The 17,954-nt window shown below is 47.7% G+C and overlaps 2 protein-coding genes across 2 annotated transcripts in view; both read left to right on the top strand.

Annotated features, from left to right (window-relative positions):
• Nucleotides 1–4,554: 4,554 nt before the first annotated feature.
• Nucleotides 4,555–12,170, top strand: LOC101733889 (N-acetyllactosaminide beta-1,3-N-acetylglucosaminyltransferase 4-like). The gene is made up of 4 exons (XM_031899610.1): nt 4,555–4,645; nt 7,096–7,281; nt 9,107–9,606; nt 11,277–12,170. The coding sequence occupies exons 2-4, from the start codon at nt 7,166–7,168 to the stop codon at nt 11,768–11,770; spliced, it is 1,110 nt and encodes a 369-aa protein (XP_031755470.1). The 5' UTR covers nt 4,555–4,645; nt 7,096–7,165; the 3' UTR covers nt 11,771–12,170.
• The window catches only part of LOC116409851 (N-acetyllactosaminide beta-1,3-N-acetylglucosaminyltransferase 3-like), a 44,173-nt gene continuing 37,922 nt past the window's right edge, over nt 11,704–17,954 (top strand). Inside the window, exon 1 of the mRNA XM_031899609.1 lies at nt 11,704–11,787. The gene's annotated coding sequence lies outside the window, so the exon portion shown is untranslated. The remainder of the gene's footprint in view (nt 11,788–17,954) is intronic.

Below are 17,954 nucleotides of genomic sequence, written 5' to 3'. Positions count from 1 at the left end.
TTTCACCCAGTTTCAAGGGGAAGTTAATCCCATCATTGTTTTCTGTTTCACCCAGTTTCAAGGGGAAGTTAATCCCATCATTGTTTTCTGTTTCACCCAGTTTCAAGGGGAAGTTAATCCCATCATTCTTTTCTGTTTCACCCAGTTTCAAGGGGAAGTTAATCCCCTCATTGTTTTCTGTTTCACCCAGTTTCAAGGGGAAGTTAATCCCATCATTCTTTTCTGTTTCACCCAGTTTCAAGGGGAAGTTAATCCCATTATTGTTTTCTGTTTAACCCAGTTTCAAGGGGAAGTTAATCCCATCATTCTTTTCTGTTTCACCCAGTTTCAAGGGGAAGTTAATCCCATTATTGTTTTCTGTTTAACCCAGTTTCAAGGGGAAGTTAATCCCCTCATTGTTTTCTATTTCACCCAGTTTCAAGGGGAAGTTAATCCCATCATTCTTTTCTGTTTCACACAGTTTCAAGGGGAAGTTAATCCCATCATTGTTTTCTGTTTCACCCAGTTTCAAGGGGAAGTTAATCCCATCATTGTTTTCTGTTTCACACAGTTTCAAGGGGAAGTTAATCCCATCATTCTTTTCTGTTTCACCCAGTTTCAAGGGGAAGTTAATCCCCTCATTGTTTTCTGTTTCACCCAGTTTCAAGGGGAAGTTAATCCCATTATTGTTTTCTGTTTAACCCAGTTTCAAGGGGAAGTTAATCCCATCATTGTTTTCTGTTTCACCCAGTTTCAAGGGGAAGTTAATCCCATCATTGTTTTCTGTTTCACCCAGTTTCAAGGGGAAGTTAATCCCATCATTGTTTTCTATTTCACCCAGTTTAAAGGAGAAGTTAATCCCATCATTGTTTTCTGTTTCACCCAGTTTAAAGGAGAAGTTAATCCCCTCATTGTTTTCTGTTTCACCCAGTTTCAAGGGGAAATTAATCCCATCATTGTTTTCTGTTTCCCCCAGTTTCAAGGGGAAATTAATCCCATCATTCTTTTCTGTTTCACCCAGTTTCAAGGAGAAGTTAATCCCATCATTGTTTTCTGTTTCACCCAGTTTCAAGGAGAAGTTAATCCCCTCATTGTTTTCTGTTTCACCCAGTTTCAAGGGGAAGTTAATCCCCTCATTGTTTTCTGTTTCACCCAGTTTCAAGGGGAAGTTAATCCCCTCATTGTTTTCTGTTTCACCCAGTTTCAAGGAGAAGTTAATCCCCTCATTGTTTTCTGTTTCACCCAGTTTCAAGGGGAAGTTAATCCCCTCATTGTTTTCTGTTTCACCCAGTTTCAAGGGAAAGTTAATCCCATGATTGTTTTCTATATCACATTTTAAAGGGGAAGTTAATCCCATCATTTTACCCAGTTTCAAGTGAAACTTAAACACACTATTGTTTTCCAAGAATGAGCCCCGATGCTCCCAAAATGGCTGCTGGCGCACTTCCTGTTTGGGAAAAATAAAGAGGATTCATGGAAACAAACGTCCGTTTAAACTTGAATTTTTCGAGTTTTAACAATACTTTTGGCTTGAAAAATGAGGGATTTTCGAATGTAAACTTGAAATTTTCGTACAAACAATTCAAGCATTATGGTGACGTTTTATAAATACAGGGATGATCGAGTGTAATTTGAATCTATACCGCGTCGAGTTTATACGATTTTCAAGGCCTGAAAAAACGAATTTTAGTAAATCAGCCCCTTATTGTCTCCGTCTTTTCGATCTTGAGTTTGAACCAAAAGGTTGTAACGGGTAAATACGGAACGTACCAGATTGTTTATAGGGTCCTAAATATGTAGATGAAGTCTAATATCGCTGCCAGCGGTTCAACACTCCATGTATATGGAACCTGTGAGAGAGAGCAGCTTTGCGGCTCCAACCAGGAGAGACAGCTGGGAGTAGTCTCTTTTCCAGGCTCTGCTGCCACAGTGATGGGACCCTAAGGACATAAATCTACTTAACTGGTCCTCCTGCTGCATTCTTGTATATCTGCCTTTCCATCTGCATTTTGTATTAATCCCCCTGCATTGACTTGTCTTGGACAATAAACCAGTTCTGTTTCCGTAAAATAATTCCTTTTTTACATCATTTTATATCTGGTAGTGGGAGGTGTAGTTCAACAACTATATCCTACTATAGTTTATATAAATACCCCGCTGTGTAGCCCCGGGGGCAGCTATTCCTGCACTGGTACAGCTGGGGTGTTTGCTACAGAAACCCTACTATAGTTTATATAAATACCCCGCTGTGTAGCCCCGAGGGCAGCCATTCCTGCACCGGTACAGCTGGGGTGTTTGCTACAGAAACCCTACTATAGTTTATATAAATACCCCGCTGTGTAGCCCCGGGGGCAGCCATTCCTGCACTGGTACAGCTGGGGTGTTTGCTACAGAAACCCTACTATAGTTTATATAAATACCCCGCTGTGTAGCCCCGGGGGGGGCAGCCATTCCTGCACTGGTACAGCTGGGGTGTTTGCTACAGAAACCCTACCTATAGTTTATATAAATACCCCGCTGTGTAAGCCCCGGGGGCAGCCATTCCTGCACCGGTACAGCTGGGGTGTTTGCTACAGAAACCCTACTATAATTTATATAAATACCCCGCTGTGTAGCCCCGGGGGCAGCCATTCCTGCACTGGTACAGCTGGGGTGTTTGCTACAGAAACCCTACTATAATTTATATAAATACCCCCGCTGTGTAGCCCCGGGGGCAAGCCATTCCTGCACTGGTACAGCTGGGGTGTTTGCTACAGAAACCCTACTATAATTTATATAAATACCCCGCTGTGTAGCCCCGGGGGCAGCCGTTCCTGCACTGGTACAGCTGGGGTGTTTGCTACAGAAACCCTACTATAGTTTATATAAATACCCCCGCTGTGTAGCCCCGGGGGCAGCCATTCCTGCACTGGTACAGCTGGGGTGTTTGCTACAGAAACCCTACTATAATTTATATAAATACCCCGCTGTGTAGCCCCGGGGGCAGCCGTTCCTGCACTGGTACAGCTGGGGTGTTTGCTACAGAAATCCTACTATAGTTTATATAAATACCCCCGCTGTGTAGCCCCGGGGGCAGCCATTCCTGCACCGGTACAGCTGGGGTGTTTGCTACAGAAACCCTACTATAGTTTATATAAATACCCCGCTGTGTAGCCCCGGGGGCAGCCACTTATATAAATAAACTATAGTAGGGTTTCTGTAGCAAACACCCCAGCTGTACCGGTGCAGGAATGGCTGCCCCCGGGGCTACACAGCGGGGTATTTATATAAACTATAGTAGGGTTTCTGTAGCAAACACCCCAGCTGTACCAGTGCAGGAATGGCTGCCCCCGGGGCTACACAGCGGGGTATTTATATAAACTATAGTAGGGTTTCTGTAGCAAACACCCCAGCTGTACCAGTGCAGGAATGGCTGCCCCCGGGGCTACACAGCGGGGTATTTATATAAACTATAGTAGGGTTTCTGTAGCAAACACCCCAGGTACTGGGTCCTGTTGATCCCAGGCTCCACCCCTTTCCTAAGCACTACATTAGAGTGTAAAGGGAGGGGCTACCTAGGAACCAATAGGGCGAATAAGCCAATGGCACACTAGGTACATGGGCCTCTGCCCGGCAACAGGACAAGGAAGAGCTTAAAGGGCTTAAATGGTTTTATTGAGTTAAATAGTTTTATGATCCACATTATTACTCATTAGGGTCTGGAACCAGCCAAGTGTAAAGGTGCCACACCCTGGGGTGCCCGGCTCTGTAACCCGGTTGCTAATTGGCTGATAAGGGCAATGCCCTGTGGGGGAGGGGGTGCCCGGCTCTGTGCCCCGGTTGCTAATTGGCTGATATGGGCAATGCCCTGTGGGGGAGGGGGTGCCCGGCTCTGTGCCCCGGTTGCTAATTGGCTGATAAGGGCAATGCCCTGTGGGGGAGGGGGTGCCCGGCTCTGTAACCCGGTTGCTAATTGGCTGATAAGGGCAATGCCCTGTGGGGGAGGGGGTGCCCGGCTCTGTGCCCCGGTTGCTAATTGGCTGATACGGGCAATGCCCTGTGGGGGAGGGGGTGCCCGGCTCTGTAACCCGGTTGCTAATTGGCTGATACGGGCAATGCCCTGTGGGGGAGGGGGTGCCCGGCTCTGTGCCCCGGTTGCTAATTGGCTGATACAGGCAATGCCCTGTGGGGGAGGGGGTGCCCATGTGGGGGGGACTTAGAGTTCCCATCAGGACCCATGAGAGGGGATGTGGGGGTCACACCGTAACCCAAACACATTTACCCCCCTAGAACCCATCCCAGTTATACCGGCGGCACCATTACCTGGCTATGGGGTTAATGGGATATTGCCAAACAGGACTGGCTTTGGGCCGGGGTTGGTCGGTAGGAATAACTAGTCTCTATGGGACCGGTGGGATCATCTGAAACTGATGAACTTCATTTCAGCTCTTTATTATGTTCCCATAAGGAGTTCTGGGCAGTATATGATTGGCCCAGTCCCTACACACAGAACTAACCCCATGACCTGCTAGCCCCGCCCCCTTGCATTCCTGAGGGAGGGGGCGTGTCCAGTTACAAACTGGGATAAATAGTCAGCTCTTCTGCCTACACGTTGGATTTACTTTGAGGACCAATTCCAATTGGAGGTTGATCCCGTCGGTTTCCCCGTTGCCCCCGGGGGCAGAAGGTACAGTATTGGGCTTGTGTGGCCACTAGGCAACCTCGGGCGACTGAAGTGCCGGAACCGTAACATTTGTGGGTTTTGTTCAGCAGCTACGTGGTTGCTAGGGTCCATTTTAACCTAGCAACCAGGCGATGGTTTAAAAGGAAAGACAGATATATTGAGACAAAGGGGCTGAATAGAAAGTTAAGGAATAAACAATCAAAGTGGAGCCCCGCCCAGCGGACCAGTCCCTCCCCCCTCCCCATACTGCCCCGGTATATATAAGGAAGGAGGGGGGCTGGGGAGGGGGTACAGCAGATGCCCCAATACACACAATATTACAACTGATGCCTATTGGGTAGAAATATGGGTGTGGCCATTCCCACCTACCTGGAGCTGATTTAGCCCCCATTCTCCTATGGTTTTGCGAGGCTATTGGGGGCTTTATGGGCCCTGGGGCTATTGGGCTGGGCTGGGGGTAACTAAGCCTGAACCCGGTGAGTCTGGTCCCTCAGTACCGGCTGTGTCTGTAACGCTCAGCGCCCTGAGAAAGCTGCATGCTGATTGGCTAATTATGTCTCTCAGCTGAAAGCTATCAGGGCTCTGGCTGCAGTTTCCCTCCGGCTGGCTACTCCCTGCTACTCCCTACTACCTACTCACTACTCCCTGCTACTTACCTGCTACCTACTCACTACTCCCTGCTACCTACCTGCTACCTACTCACTACTCCCTGCTACCTACCTGCTACCTACTCACTACTCCCTGCTACCTACCTGCTACCTACTCACTACTCCCTGCTACCTACCTGCTACCTACTCACTACTCCCTGCTACCTACCTGCTACCTACTCACTACTCCCTGCTACCTACCTGCTACTCCCTGTTACCTACCTGCTACCTGCTCACTACTCCCTGCTACCTACTCACTACTCCCTGCTACCTACCTGCTACTCCCTGCCTGTTACTCCCTGCTACCTACCTGCTACCTACTCACTACTCCCTGCTACCTACCTGCTACCTACTCACTACTCCCTGCCTGTTACTCCTTGCTACCTACCTGCTACCTACTCACTACTCCCTGCTACCTACCTGCTACCTACTCACTACTCCCTGCCTGTTACTCCCTGCTTTCTGCCTGCTACCTACTCACTACTCCCTGCTTTCTGCCTGCTACCTACTCACTACTCCCTGCTACCTACCTGCTACTCCCTGCCTGTTACTCCCTGCTACCTACCTGCTACCTACTCACTACTCCCTGCTACCTACCTGCTACCTACTCACTACTCCCTGCTACCTACCTGCTACCTACTCACTACTCCCTGCCTGTTACTCCCTGCTTTCTGCCTGCTACTCCCTGCTACCTGCTCACTACTCCCCGCTACCTACTCACTACTCCCCGCTACCTACTCACTACTCCCCGCTACCTACTCACTACTCCCTGCTACCTGCTCACTACTCCCTGCTACCTGGTAAGGTGTATGGGCTCCTCTGGGCCCCTTTGCTATTGCTGTTTGATGTCTTAAATTGGTATTTGTCCTCTGTGCAGACCCAGGTGGTATTTGTGCCCTTTATTGCCCCAGGGGCTGGGGGTTCCCTGCTGTAGCACTAGGGCCCCCCCTTGGTTATTATACTAACCCTGCACAAGTGAGTGATGCTCTCTGGCCGATATCCCATTGGTGGGGAGGCTCCCACTGCTTGGGTGCCATTTGCCTGCAGGTACAATAGGTGACAGTTGGTATGTGGCTTTAACCCATTGTTGGCTGCTACACTGCCCCTTGTGCTGCTGGTTACTCATTTCCAGATCCCTGGTTATTGGAGCTTCTAGACTGTTCCAGCACTGGTTGCCCCTACGCTGGTTGCCCCTACGCTAATTACCCTACGCTGTTGCCCCTACGCTAATTACCCTACGCTGTTGCCTGTAGCTCCATCATTAGAGGTAACTATAAGTGGTTGGCAGTTTCTGGTGGATAATCTGGCCTGTTGGGGGCTGCTTGGGGGGTAACCCCAGTGAGTGGGCTAGTGCCGGGGTGCCAGGGTTATGGTTGTGGCCACTAGTGGGCGTCTGTGTCTCCCTCTGTCCCTCTGGTCTGTGAGGGAACCCTTTTAGCAGGGAATTGGCTCATTAATGCCTAATTCTTACCTTATACCATAATCACTAATCACTAATCTTGCCCCCGGGGCATTACTGTGCTTGGGGCTTATAATAAACATTTCCATTCCATTTATTCCAGTCCCAATGTGCCAGTACAGGGTTTCCCATGCCCATTTATTGGGCTCCTGTGATGCTATGGAATGTATAGGAGGAAGGAAGTCTGATTAATATTGATTGGCTATTTGATAGGCCCCGCCTCCTTGTGTGGGAGGGGCAATACTGCCCACATGTGCAGATATGTCGGGCCCCAGAGAAATAGAATTTATGATACGAAGGTAAGTGAAATTCTCATTTTTTACCTTTGGATTATTTTTACTTTATAGGGAGATTGTGGGTCTTCCTCTCAAATCCTTACTGTGTCGCAGGACTGTACAGTGGGGTTCAATACACTGTATGTGTGTGAAAGGAGAGTTACAGTTGTCGTTTCTCCAGGTTCTGCCCCTCCCTGGGGAGATAAGAGACAGAACTTGCATTGAGCTGCAGCCAGACCTACAGGGCTCTCTATGGGGGTAAGTGGCACATTGCTGTACTGCATGGGGGGGTTATTATTTATACATATGGGGGGGCTGGACAGAAAGAGAATGTGCCCCATTGCCAGGGCACTAGTTCCAATGGGGCAGGAAAGGAGATGCCAACTGGGGCACTCTGATAATTATGTTGTGGTTGTGCTGTACCTATATCTGGGGGCATATTGGGGGGCTGATGCAGTTTTGCACCGAGACCTGCCTTATTGTGCTGTGTGTCCTCTGAATCAGCAAATACTGAGAAATGAGAAGAACTATATACAGGTATTGGACCCCGTATCCAGAAAGTTCTGAATTACAGAAAGGCCATCTCCCATAGACTCCATTTAAATAAAATAATTCACATTTTTAAAAATGACTCCCTTTTCTCTGTAATAATAAAACAGTACCTGTACTTGATCCCAACTAAGATATAATTACCCCTTATTGGGGCAGAACAGCCCTATTGGGTTTATTTAATGGTTAAATGATTCCCTTTTCTCTGTAATAATAAAACAGTACCTGTACTTGATCCCAACTAAGATATAATTACCCCTTATTGGGGCAGAACAGCCCTATTGGGTTTATTTAATGGTTAAATGATTCCCTTTTCTCTGTAATAATAAAACAGTACCTGTACTTGATCCCAACTAAGATATAATTACCCCTTATTGGGTCCCATACCTGTGTGTGTGTATATATATATATATGGTGATATTTGAGAAAGAGACACAGGATCTACTCCCCAGTATTATAGATAAAGTCACATATGAATAAGCAATGAACATTAATATATAGGGATAATTCACATTCTGAGAGCTGGGGGGGTGATTTCCCATTATGAGTTTGGCAGCAGTACTGGGGGGGGGGGGGGGTGAGTGCTTATTTGTGCCCTGGGTACCCCTGGAACTATAGCGGGGTGACTGTTACCCCAATGTTTCTATATATCTGTAACCTTGTTATGGGCTAAGGGGGCCCAGCCTGAAGGCCAGTTAGGGGGGGATTTGGGGTGAGTGCTTATTTGTGCCCTGGGTACCCCTGGAACTATAGCGGGGTGACTGTTACCCCAATGTTTCTATATATCTGTAACCTTGTTATGGGCTAAGGGGGCCCAGCCTGAAGGCCAGTTAGGGGGGGATTTGGGGTGAGTGCTTATTTGTGCCCTGGGTACCCCTGGAACTATAGCGGGGTGACTGTTACCCCAATGTTTCTATATATCTGTAACCTTGTTATGGGCTAAGGGGGCCCAGCCTGAAGGCCAGTTAGGGGGGGATTTGGGGTGAGTGCTTATTTGTGCCCTGGGTACCCCTGGAACTATAGCGGGGTGACTGTTACCCCCAATGTTTCTATATATCTGTAACCTTGTTATGGGCTAAGGGGGCCCAGCCTGAAGGCCAGTTAGGGGGGGATTTGGGGTGAGTGCTTATTTGTGCCCTGGGTACCCCTGGAACTATAGCGGGGTGACTGTTACCCCAATGTTTCTATATATCTGTAACCTTGTTATGGGCTAAGGGGGCCCAGCCTGAAGGCCAGTTAGGGGGGGATTTGGGGTGAGTGCTTATTTGTGCCCTGGGTACCGCTGGAACTATAGCAGGGTGACTGTTACCCCAATGTTTTTATATATCTGTACATAGGGTACACTTACCTGCCCATACACACACACACATATGGAGGAGGGGATACTGTGGATACTGTAACTAATTCCAATACAATGGGTATAGAAATAAATAAACCCTTGGCCACTTACTGTCTCATTACAGACCATTGTGCGGAGGAGGTTTCTGTCTCTGATCGGGGCAGTACTGATTTCCATAACCTTCTTACTCAGCAGAGGTTGGGTCGTCAGTGAACGAGGGAAAAGCCATGAGCATTTGAACCCTACGACCTACCGTAGGGAGTCGGTCACTCTCAGGGATGAGCGATACACTTACCACTTGAACATGTCCCAGTTCCGGGCGGATTTTCCGCACCTACAAACCTATAACTGCTCCGTCAAACTCCCCCCTCGGACTCAACCAAAGATGGGGAACCCCAAACCAACGCTCATCATGGCCATTAAATCCCACCCAGGGTCAACTGCAAGGAGACAGGCAGCGAGGCAAACCTGGGCTCGGGGGGTGGAAGTGGACGGGTACTCGGTGAGGCCAATCTTCCTGATAGCCCAGGCGGAGTCATGGGGGCAAATGGAGCTGGTGAGGCTGGAGAGCCAGGAGTTTGGGGACATCCTGCAATGGGACTTCACTGAGGGGCATCACAACCTGTCTCTGAAGGAGCGATGCTTCCTGGAGTGGCTGAATCTTAATGTCCCAGAAGTAGAATTTATATTCAAAGGTCAGTCGTACCACCTGATCCCTTACTTAGCCAATAGCAGAGGCCATAATATCTGGAAACTTCCATTATCCCATTGGAGGGGGGGGGCAATGACCCAATGAGTTATAGAGATGGTGTGTAAGGGGGGGCATGGTGGGGGGGCTCAAGGTATTGGTGGTTCATCCAGTATAGGGTTAAATAAGTGTTAGTAATAATTCTTATAGGTAACATGTTATTCATAATTAGGCCAATAGTTGGCAGTAAGGGTGGGATTATGGTTTAATGGGTGCAGTGTAGTTTCCGACCACTAGGGGCAATAGAGTTCAGCAGGGACATGGAGCTGGAGTGGGAGCTGGTTCAGGAGTTCCCTGTAGGATCGGATAGAGAGGGTGGCTGAAATGGAGTGTGCACTCGGTGTATGAGTGAGGCAGGCCAGTGAGTACGGGTACCCCCGAGCCCCATCAAGGAGTTAGATTGGCTTAGATCCCCGGCTGTACCGCAGTGAGGGTTACAGTGATAGGACCAGGGCCAGTGGGAGGAGGCTTCTGGCCAGAGAGGGGCCACAGCAAAGTCCTGCCCAGTAGAGGGGTGTCTGGTAGACAGGTGGGGGGACTGCTGATTGACAGGTGGGGAAGGGGTTCCCATTGGGTGGGTGCTGTAGGAGAAGCCTAAGGAAGAGACCATGACCGTTATATTGGTGGGGAAGCCTGGATGTCTGTACAGGGTCCAACTGGGCCCCCAGGACACTAGGAAACAACCCGGTTGCCCCCGGCCCTAGTGGGCCCTGGCAGCCCAGACCCGGTGCCTGTTGCCACCCCCCGGCCGTCGGTGTCCTCCCCTGATGCGTTTCACTTATGTACACTAAGGGGTGGACTTCGGTAGTGGGTCCCTGTGGGGGGTTAGGGGCCCTGCACCCCCCGGTCTGACCCTATGTCTGTATGTATAACTATGATTTCTGCCTGAATGTAATGGAGAATGTAAATTAACCCCTTGTTATGGGGCTTGTTAGGGACAAGAGCCACAGCCCCTCCTCCTTTGGGCTCCGATCATTTTATTGGGCCAATGGGTGTGAATGTCAAGCCTTAAGCCCCGCCCCCCACACACGTTCCAATTTAGTCTTCTTCCGACAAACATTCCGCTCCCATCATTGCAGGAAGGAAGACGGGGTGACATTCAGGTTTGGGGAGCAGAGGGCAGTTGTGTGACCATCAGGGTCCTGCCCCATACCTCCCAACTGGGCCGATTTTTGCAGGACAGTCCTTCTTTTTGACTAAAAAGTCTCTCATTTCCCTTTGATCTCCTGTGCTGGATGCTAAAAAAAGATACAATGTTTCCCAAATTTAATTCAAAAAGTAGCTTTTGGCACAGAGCCCAGAAAAGTTAACAAGCCCCCCCCTGCACTGAGATACAAGTGTAACTAATAAGCTAAACAGGTCTCTTGGGGCAGTTTAAAGGGCAACTTCGCCTTCATTAGCAGAACTGTAATAACACCTAAAACAAGACCCCAAACCCCCCAGACATGTGGGTATTGTGTAAAAGGTACCCATTTGTAGTGATAGGGAAATCTAGAATATGGGGACGGGGGATACAACTCCCAGCATGCTCAGCCAGCCGCCATTTTGTCCAGTTCCTCTGCTCCATGTCTGTTCATATGTTATTGCCTCATCCCTCTCGTTTCTGCCCTCACTCAGGTGATGATGATGAGTATGTGAACCCAACGGCTATTGTGCGTTATATCAAAGAGCATGGCTCCTCCCCTCTCACCCTGCATGGAAGGCTCCGCCCCCACAGTGATGTCATGCGTTCCACCAAGTATGCCATCTCCGAAGCCTTGTACCCCTATGACACTTACCCCTCTTTCCTCTCTGGGGGGGGCTTCCTGTTCCCAGGGGCATCTGTAAAGCGCCTCCATGAGGTTGCCCAGAAGATTCCCGTTTTCCCATTGGACGATGTGTACTTTGGCTTCCTGGCGTTGGCGGCCAACTTGACCTACAGGCACGACGGGCATTTCTACGTATGGGGCCTGGCGTTTAATGCCTGCAAGTACCGAGAGGCCCTGGTGGTGCATGGGATAGGGCCCGAGCGGCTGGTTACTGTATGGGCCGAGGTGCAGAAGGCACAGTGCCAGGGCGGGCAAGGCGGGCAAGTTGGGCAGGAGAGTAACTTGCCCACAAACTATGACTGAAGAGAAGAACAGACAAGGTTTATAGGATTTCCATGCACTTTATTTTGCACTATAGCAGATTTATCCATATATTTATACCGTATGTATGAATATGTGCGGCGGTTGCCATAGTAACTGCCAGTATAAAGCTGTAACTAGGGTTTCTACCCTATCACCATTGGGGCCCCAGCATCGGGATGGAGCCAGGCGGGTACAACAACAGCAATGGGGCCCCCTAGTTGCACCTTATGGGTGCCCCGAGTTATCATGAATCTGCCCCTCCTTCCCTATCACTAACTGCCCTATGATCCTACTGATCCTTCTGTTTTATTTATTTGCCCCTGTGTGGGGGTGAAAGTAACTGTTAGTCTGATGTAGTCAATAATATTCTGAGACAATTTGCAACTGCTTTTATTTTTTGTGGTTTTTTTTTATTTGCTTATTTAGCTTTTAGTTCAGCAGCTGTCTGGTTGCTAGGGTCCTGTTTTCCTTAGCAACCAGGCAGTGGTGTAAATGAGAGACAGGACTATGAATAGGGGAGGGGCTGAATAGAAAGATAAGGAATAAAATGGAACAAAAATAAAATTGTAGCTTCAAAGAGCAAAACATTTTTTTGGCTGCCGGGGTCGGCGACCCCCATGTGGAAGCTGCAAAGGTGTAGGGAAAGAAGGCAGATCATTCAAAACCTATAAATATTTATAACAAATCAATACTAAAGACCAATTGCAAAGTTGTTAGGAACAGTGAATTTTACAACATACTATATTATTATATAGCATATCAATAAATAATCATTCCGTGGCGCTTCTGTGAATAATGGTGGTGAGCGAATCTGCCCCGTCTTCAATGAAGTGAATAACTTCCCCTTTAAAGTGTGTGAAATAGAAACAATGATGGGGTTAACTTCCCCTTGAAAGTGTGTGAAATGGAAACAATGATGGGATTAACTTCCCCTTGAAACTGGGTGAAATAGAAACAATGATGGGATTAACTTCCCCTTGAAACTGGGTGAAATAGAAAACAATGATGGGATTAACTTCCCCTTGAAACTGGGTGAAATAGAAAACAATGAGGGGATTAACTTCCCCTTGAAACTGGGTGAAATAGAAAACAATGATGGGATTAACTTCCCCTTGAAAGTGTGTGAAATAGAAAACAATGAGGGGATTAACTTCCCCTTGAAAGTGTGTGAAATAGAAAACAATGAGGGGATTAACTTCCCCTTGAAACTGGGTGAAACAGAAACAATGATGGGATTAACTTCCCCTTGAAAGTGGGTGAAATAGAAACAATGAGGGGATTAACTTCCCCTTGAAAGTGTGTGAAATAGAAACAATGATGGGATTAACTTCCCCTTGAAAGTGTGTGAAATAGAAACAATGATGGGATTAACTTCCCCTTGAAAGTGTGTGAAATAGAAACAATGATGGGATTAACTTCCCCTTGAAAGTGGGTGAAATAGAAACAATGAGGGGATTAACTTCCCCTTGAAAGTGGGTGAAATAGAAACAATGAGGGGATTAACTTCCCCTTGAAAGTGTGTGAAATAGAAACAATGATGGGATTAACTTCCCCTTGAAAGTGTGTGAAATAGAAAACAATGATGGGATTAACTTCCCCTTGAAACTGGGTGAAATAGAAACAATGAGGGGATTAACTTCCCCTTGAAACTGGGTGAAACAGAAACAATGATGGGATTAACTTCCCCTTGAAAGTGGGTGAAATAGAAACAATGAGGGGATTAACTTCCCCTTGAAAGTGTGTGAAATAGAAACAATGATGGGATTAACTTCCCCTTGAAAGTGTGTGAAATAGAAACAATGATGGGATTAACTTCCCCTTGAAAGTGTGTGAAATAGAAACAATGATGGGATTAACTTCCCCTTGAAAGTGGGTGAAATAGAAACAATGAGGGGATTAACTTCCCCTTGAAAGTGGGTGAAATAGAAACAATGAGGGGATTAACTTCCCCTTGAAAGTGTGTGAAATAGAAACAATGATGGGATTAACTTCCCCTTGAAAGTGTGTGAAATAGAAAACAATGATGGGATTAACTTCCCCTTGAAACTGGGTGAAATAGAAACAATGAGGGGATTAACTTCCCCTTGAAACTGGGTGAAATAGAAACAATGATGGGATTAACTTCCCCTTGAAACTGGGTGAAATAGAAACAATGATGGGATTAACTTCCCCTTGAAAGTGTGTGAAATAGAAAACAATGAGGGGATTAACTTCCCCTTGAAACTGGGTGAAATAGAAACAATGATGGGATTAACTTCCCCTTGAAAGTGGGTGAAATAGAAACAATGAGGGGATTAACTTCCCCTTGAAACTGGGTGAAATAGAAACAATGATGGGATTAACTTCCCCTTGAAACTGGGTGAAATAGAAACAATGAGGGGATTAACTTCCCCTTTAAGTTTGTGAAATAGAAAACAATGATGGGATTAACTTCCCCTTGAAAGTTTGTGAAATAGAAAACAATGATGGGATTAACTTCCCCTTGAAAGTGGGTGAAATAGAAACAATGAGGGGATTAACTTCCCCTTGAAACTGGGCGAAATAGAAACAATGATGGGATTAACTTCCCCTTGAAAGTTTGTGAAATAGAAACAATGAGGGGATTAACTTCCCCTTGAAAGTGGGTGAAATAGAAACAATGAGGGGATTAACTTCCCCTTGAAACTGGGCGAAATAGAAACAATGATGGGATTAACTTCCCCTTGAAAGTTTGTGAAATAGAAAACAATGATGGGATTAACTTCCCCTTGAAACTGGGTGAAATAGAAAACAATGAGGGGATTAACTTCCCCTTGAAACTGGGCGAAATAGAAACAATGATGGGATTAACTTCCCCTTGAAACTGGGTGAAATAGAAAACAATGAGGGGATTAACTTCCCCTTGAAACTGGGTGAAACAGAAAACAATGAGGGGATTAACTTCCCCTTGAAACTGGGTGAAATAGAAAACAATGAGGGGATTAACTTCCCCTTGAAACTGGGTGAAATAGAAAACAATGAGGGGATTAACTTCCCCTTGAAACTGGGTGAAATAGAAAACAATGAGGGGATTAACTTCCCCTTGAAACTGGGCGAAATAGAAACAATGAGGGGATTAACTTCCCCTTGAAAGTGTGTCAAGGACAGGCTGTCACTGACTTCTATTTCTCTAGGGGAGAAGTTAATCCCCTCATTGTTTCTATTTCGCCCAGTTTCAAGGGGAAGTTAATCCCCTCATTGTTTTCTGTTTCACCCAGTTTCAAGGAGAAGTTAATCCCCTCATTGTTTTCTATTTCGCCCAGTTTCAAGGGGAAGTTAATCCCCTCATTGTTTTCTGTTTCACCCAGTTTCAAGGGGAAGTTAATCCCCTCATTGTTTTCTATTTCGCCCAGTTTCAAGGGGAAGTTAATCCCCTCATTGTTTTCTGTTTCACCCAGTTTCAAGGAGAAGTTAATCCCCTCATTGTTTTCTATTTCACCCAGTTTCAAGGGGAAGTTAATCCCCTCATTGTTTTCTGTTTCACCCAGTTTCAAGGGGAAGTTAATCCCCTCATTGTTTCTATTTCACCCAGTTTCAAGGGGAAGTTAACCCCATCATTGATTTCTATTTCACCCACTTTCAAGGGGAAGTTAATCCCATCATTGTTTTCCGTTTCACCTAGTTTCAAGGAGAAGTTAATCCCCCTCATTGTTTTCTGTTTCACCCAGTTTCAAGGGGAAGTTAATCTCCTCATTGTTTTCTATTTCACCCAGTTTCAAGGGGAAGTTAATCCCTCATTGTTTTCTATTTCACCCAGTTTCAATGAGAAGTTAATCCCCTCATTGTTTTCTATTTCACCCAGTTTCAAGGGGAAGTTAATCCCCTCATTGTTTTCTGTTTCACCCAGTTTCAAGGGGAAGTTAACCCCATCATTGATTTCTATTTCACCCACTTTCAAGGGGAAGTTAATCCCCTCATTGTTTTATATTTCACCCAGTTTCAAGGGGAAGTTAATCCCCTCATTGTTTTCTATTTCACCCAGTTTCAAGGGGAAGTTAATCCCTCATTGTTTTCTGTTTCACCCAGTTTCAAGGGGAAGTTAATCCCTCATTGTTTTCTATTTCACCCAGTTTCAAGGGGAAGTTAATCCCCTCATTGTTTCTATTTCACCCAGTTTCAAGGGGAAGTTAATCCCTCATTGTTTTCTATTTCACCCAGTTTCAAGGGGAAGTTAATCCCCTCATTGTTTTCTATTTCACCCAGTTTCAAGGGGAAGTTAATCCCCTCATTGTTTTCTATTTCACCCAGTTTCAAGGGGAAGTTAATCCCTCATTGTTTCTATTTCACCCAGTTTCAAGGGGAAGTTAATCCCTCATTGTTTTCTATTTCACCCAGTTTCAAGGGGAAGTTAATCCCCTCATTGTTTTCTATTTCACCCACTTTCAAGGGGAAGTTAATTTTTCTTTCTATTTCATACAGTTTCAAGTGAAACTTAAACACATTATTGTTTCCCAAGAATGACCCCCAATTCTCCTAAAATGGCTGCTGGAGCACTTCCTGTTTGGGCAAAATAAAAGAGGATTCATGGAAATTAACGCCCGTTTAAAGGCGTCCCGAGGTCATTTAACGCCTTTATCCCGAGGTCATGTGACCCTGACAGTACAACCACGGACCTTTGGGAAAGCACTGACCAATGTAAAGCCCTTAGGGAAGAGAAGACAAGAGTAGAAGCCCATAAAGCTCCGGCACATAGGGGAGATGCTAAAGGCCTAAGTGCCGCCTTCAATGAACCCTGAATTCTGCCTCCGACTCCCGACAGCAGCGATTCACTGGCTCCCGGGGCATTTATTATCCAGTAACTCCTTCTGTCTGAGCTTCAACCTCCTCACTTTGTGCCAGAACCTACACGGAGATGTTCAGCAGAGTCTCCACTGCCCCAGGCTGGGCGGCTACAGCCTCATTACTCTCATTACTCTCATTACTCTCATTACTCTCATTACTCTCATTACTCTCATTACTCTCATTACTCTCATTACTCTCATTACTCTCATTACTCTCATTACTCTCATTACTCTCATTACTCTCATTACTCTCATTACTCAAGGTTCAGGGCAACTTCACCCCCACCATCTTCTCAATGTTCTGATCTCCTGCTGCAGGGACGGGCTGGAGTGAGGAGCCCTGGGTGATGGGGTTTAGGCAGGGACGGCCAGCATAATAAAGGGTGCTCTTGTTTCTAGAGATCTGCCCAGACTGTTCTATCAAAGGGGGTTCCACACGGTGAGGGCAGTGAGGGGGTTGGGGAATGCCCTGCCGGGGGATGTTGGGTAGGGGGTTCCTCACGGTGAGGGCAGTGAGGGGGTTGGGGAATGCCCTGCCGGGGGATGTTGGGTAGGGGGTTCCTCACGGTGAGGGCAGTGAGGGGGTTGGGGAATGCCCTGCCGGGGGATGTTGGGTAGGGGGTTCCTCACGGTGAGGGCAGTGAGGGGGTTGGGGAATGACCTGCCGGGGGATGTTGGGTAGGGGGTTCCTCACGGGGAGGGCAGTGAGGGGGTTGGGGAATGCCCTGCCGGGGGATGTTGGGTAGGGGGTTCCTCACGGTGAGGGCAGTGAGGGGGTTGGGGAATGCCCTGCCGGGGGATGTTGGGTAGGGGTTCCTCACGGGGAGGGGAGTGAGGGGGTTGGGGAATGCCCTGCCGGGGGATGTTGGGTAGGGGGTTCCTCACGGTGAGGGCAGTGAGGGGGTTGGGGAATGCCCTGCCGGGGGATGTTGGGTAGGGGGTTCCTCACGGTGAGGGCAGTGAGGGGGTTGGGGAATGCCCTGCCGGGGGATGTTGGGTAGGGGGTTCCTCACGGTGAGGGCAGTGAGGGGGTTGGGGAATGCCCTGCCGGGGGATGTTGGGTAGGGGGTTCCTCACGGTGAGGGCAGTGAGGGGGTTGGGGAATGCCCTGCCGGGGGATGTTGGGTAGGGGGTTCCTCACGGTGAGGGCAGTGAGGGGGTTGGGGAATGCCCTGCCGGGGGATGTTGGGTAGGGGGTTCCTCACGGTGAGGGCAGTGAGGGGGTTGGGGAATGCCCTGCCGGGGGATGTTGGGTAGGGGGTTCCTCACGGTGAGGGCAGTGAGGGGGTTGGGGAATGCCCTGCCGGGGGATGTTGGGTAGGGGGTTCCTCACGGTGAGGGCAGTGAGGGGGTTGGGGAATGCCCTGCCGGGGGGTGTTGGGTAG

Source organism: Xenopus tropicalis, chromosome 3 (assembly GCF_000004195.4).
Source record: "Xenopus tropicalis strain Nigerian chromosome 3, UCB_Xtro_10.0, whole genome shotgun sequence".
NCBI classification, from domain to species: Eukaryota; Metazoa; Chordata; class Amphibia; order Anura; family Pipidae; genus Xenopus; species Xenopus tropicalis.
Note: the sequence above shows the minus strand (reverse complement) of the source record. Positions and strands in the feature narration are given on the sequence as shown.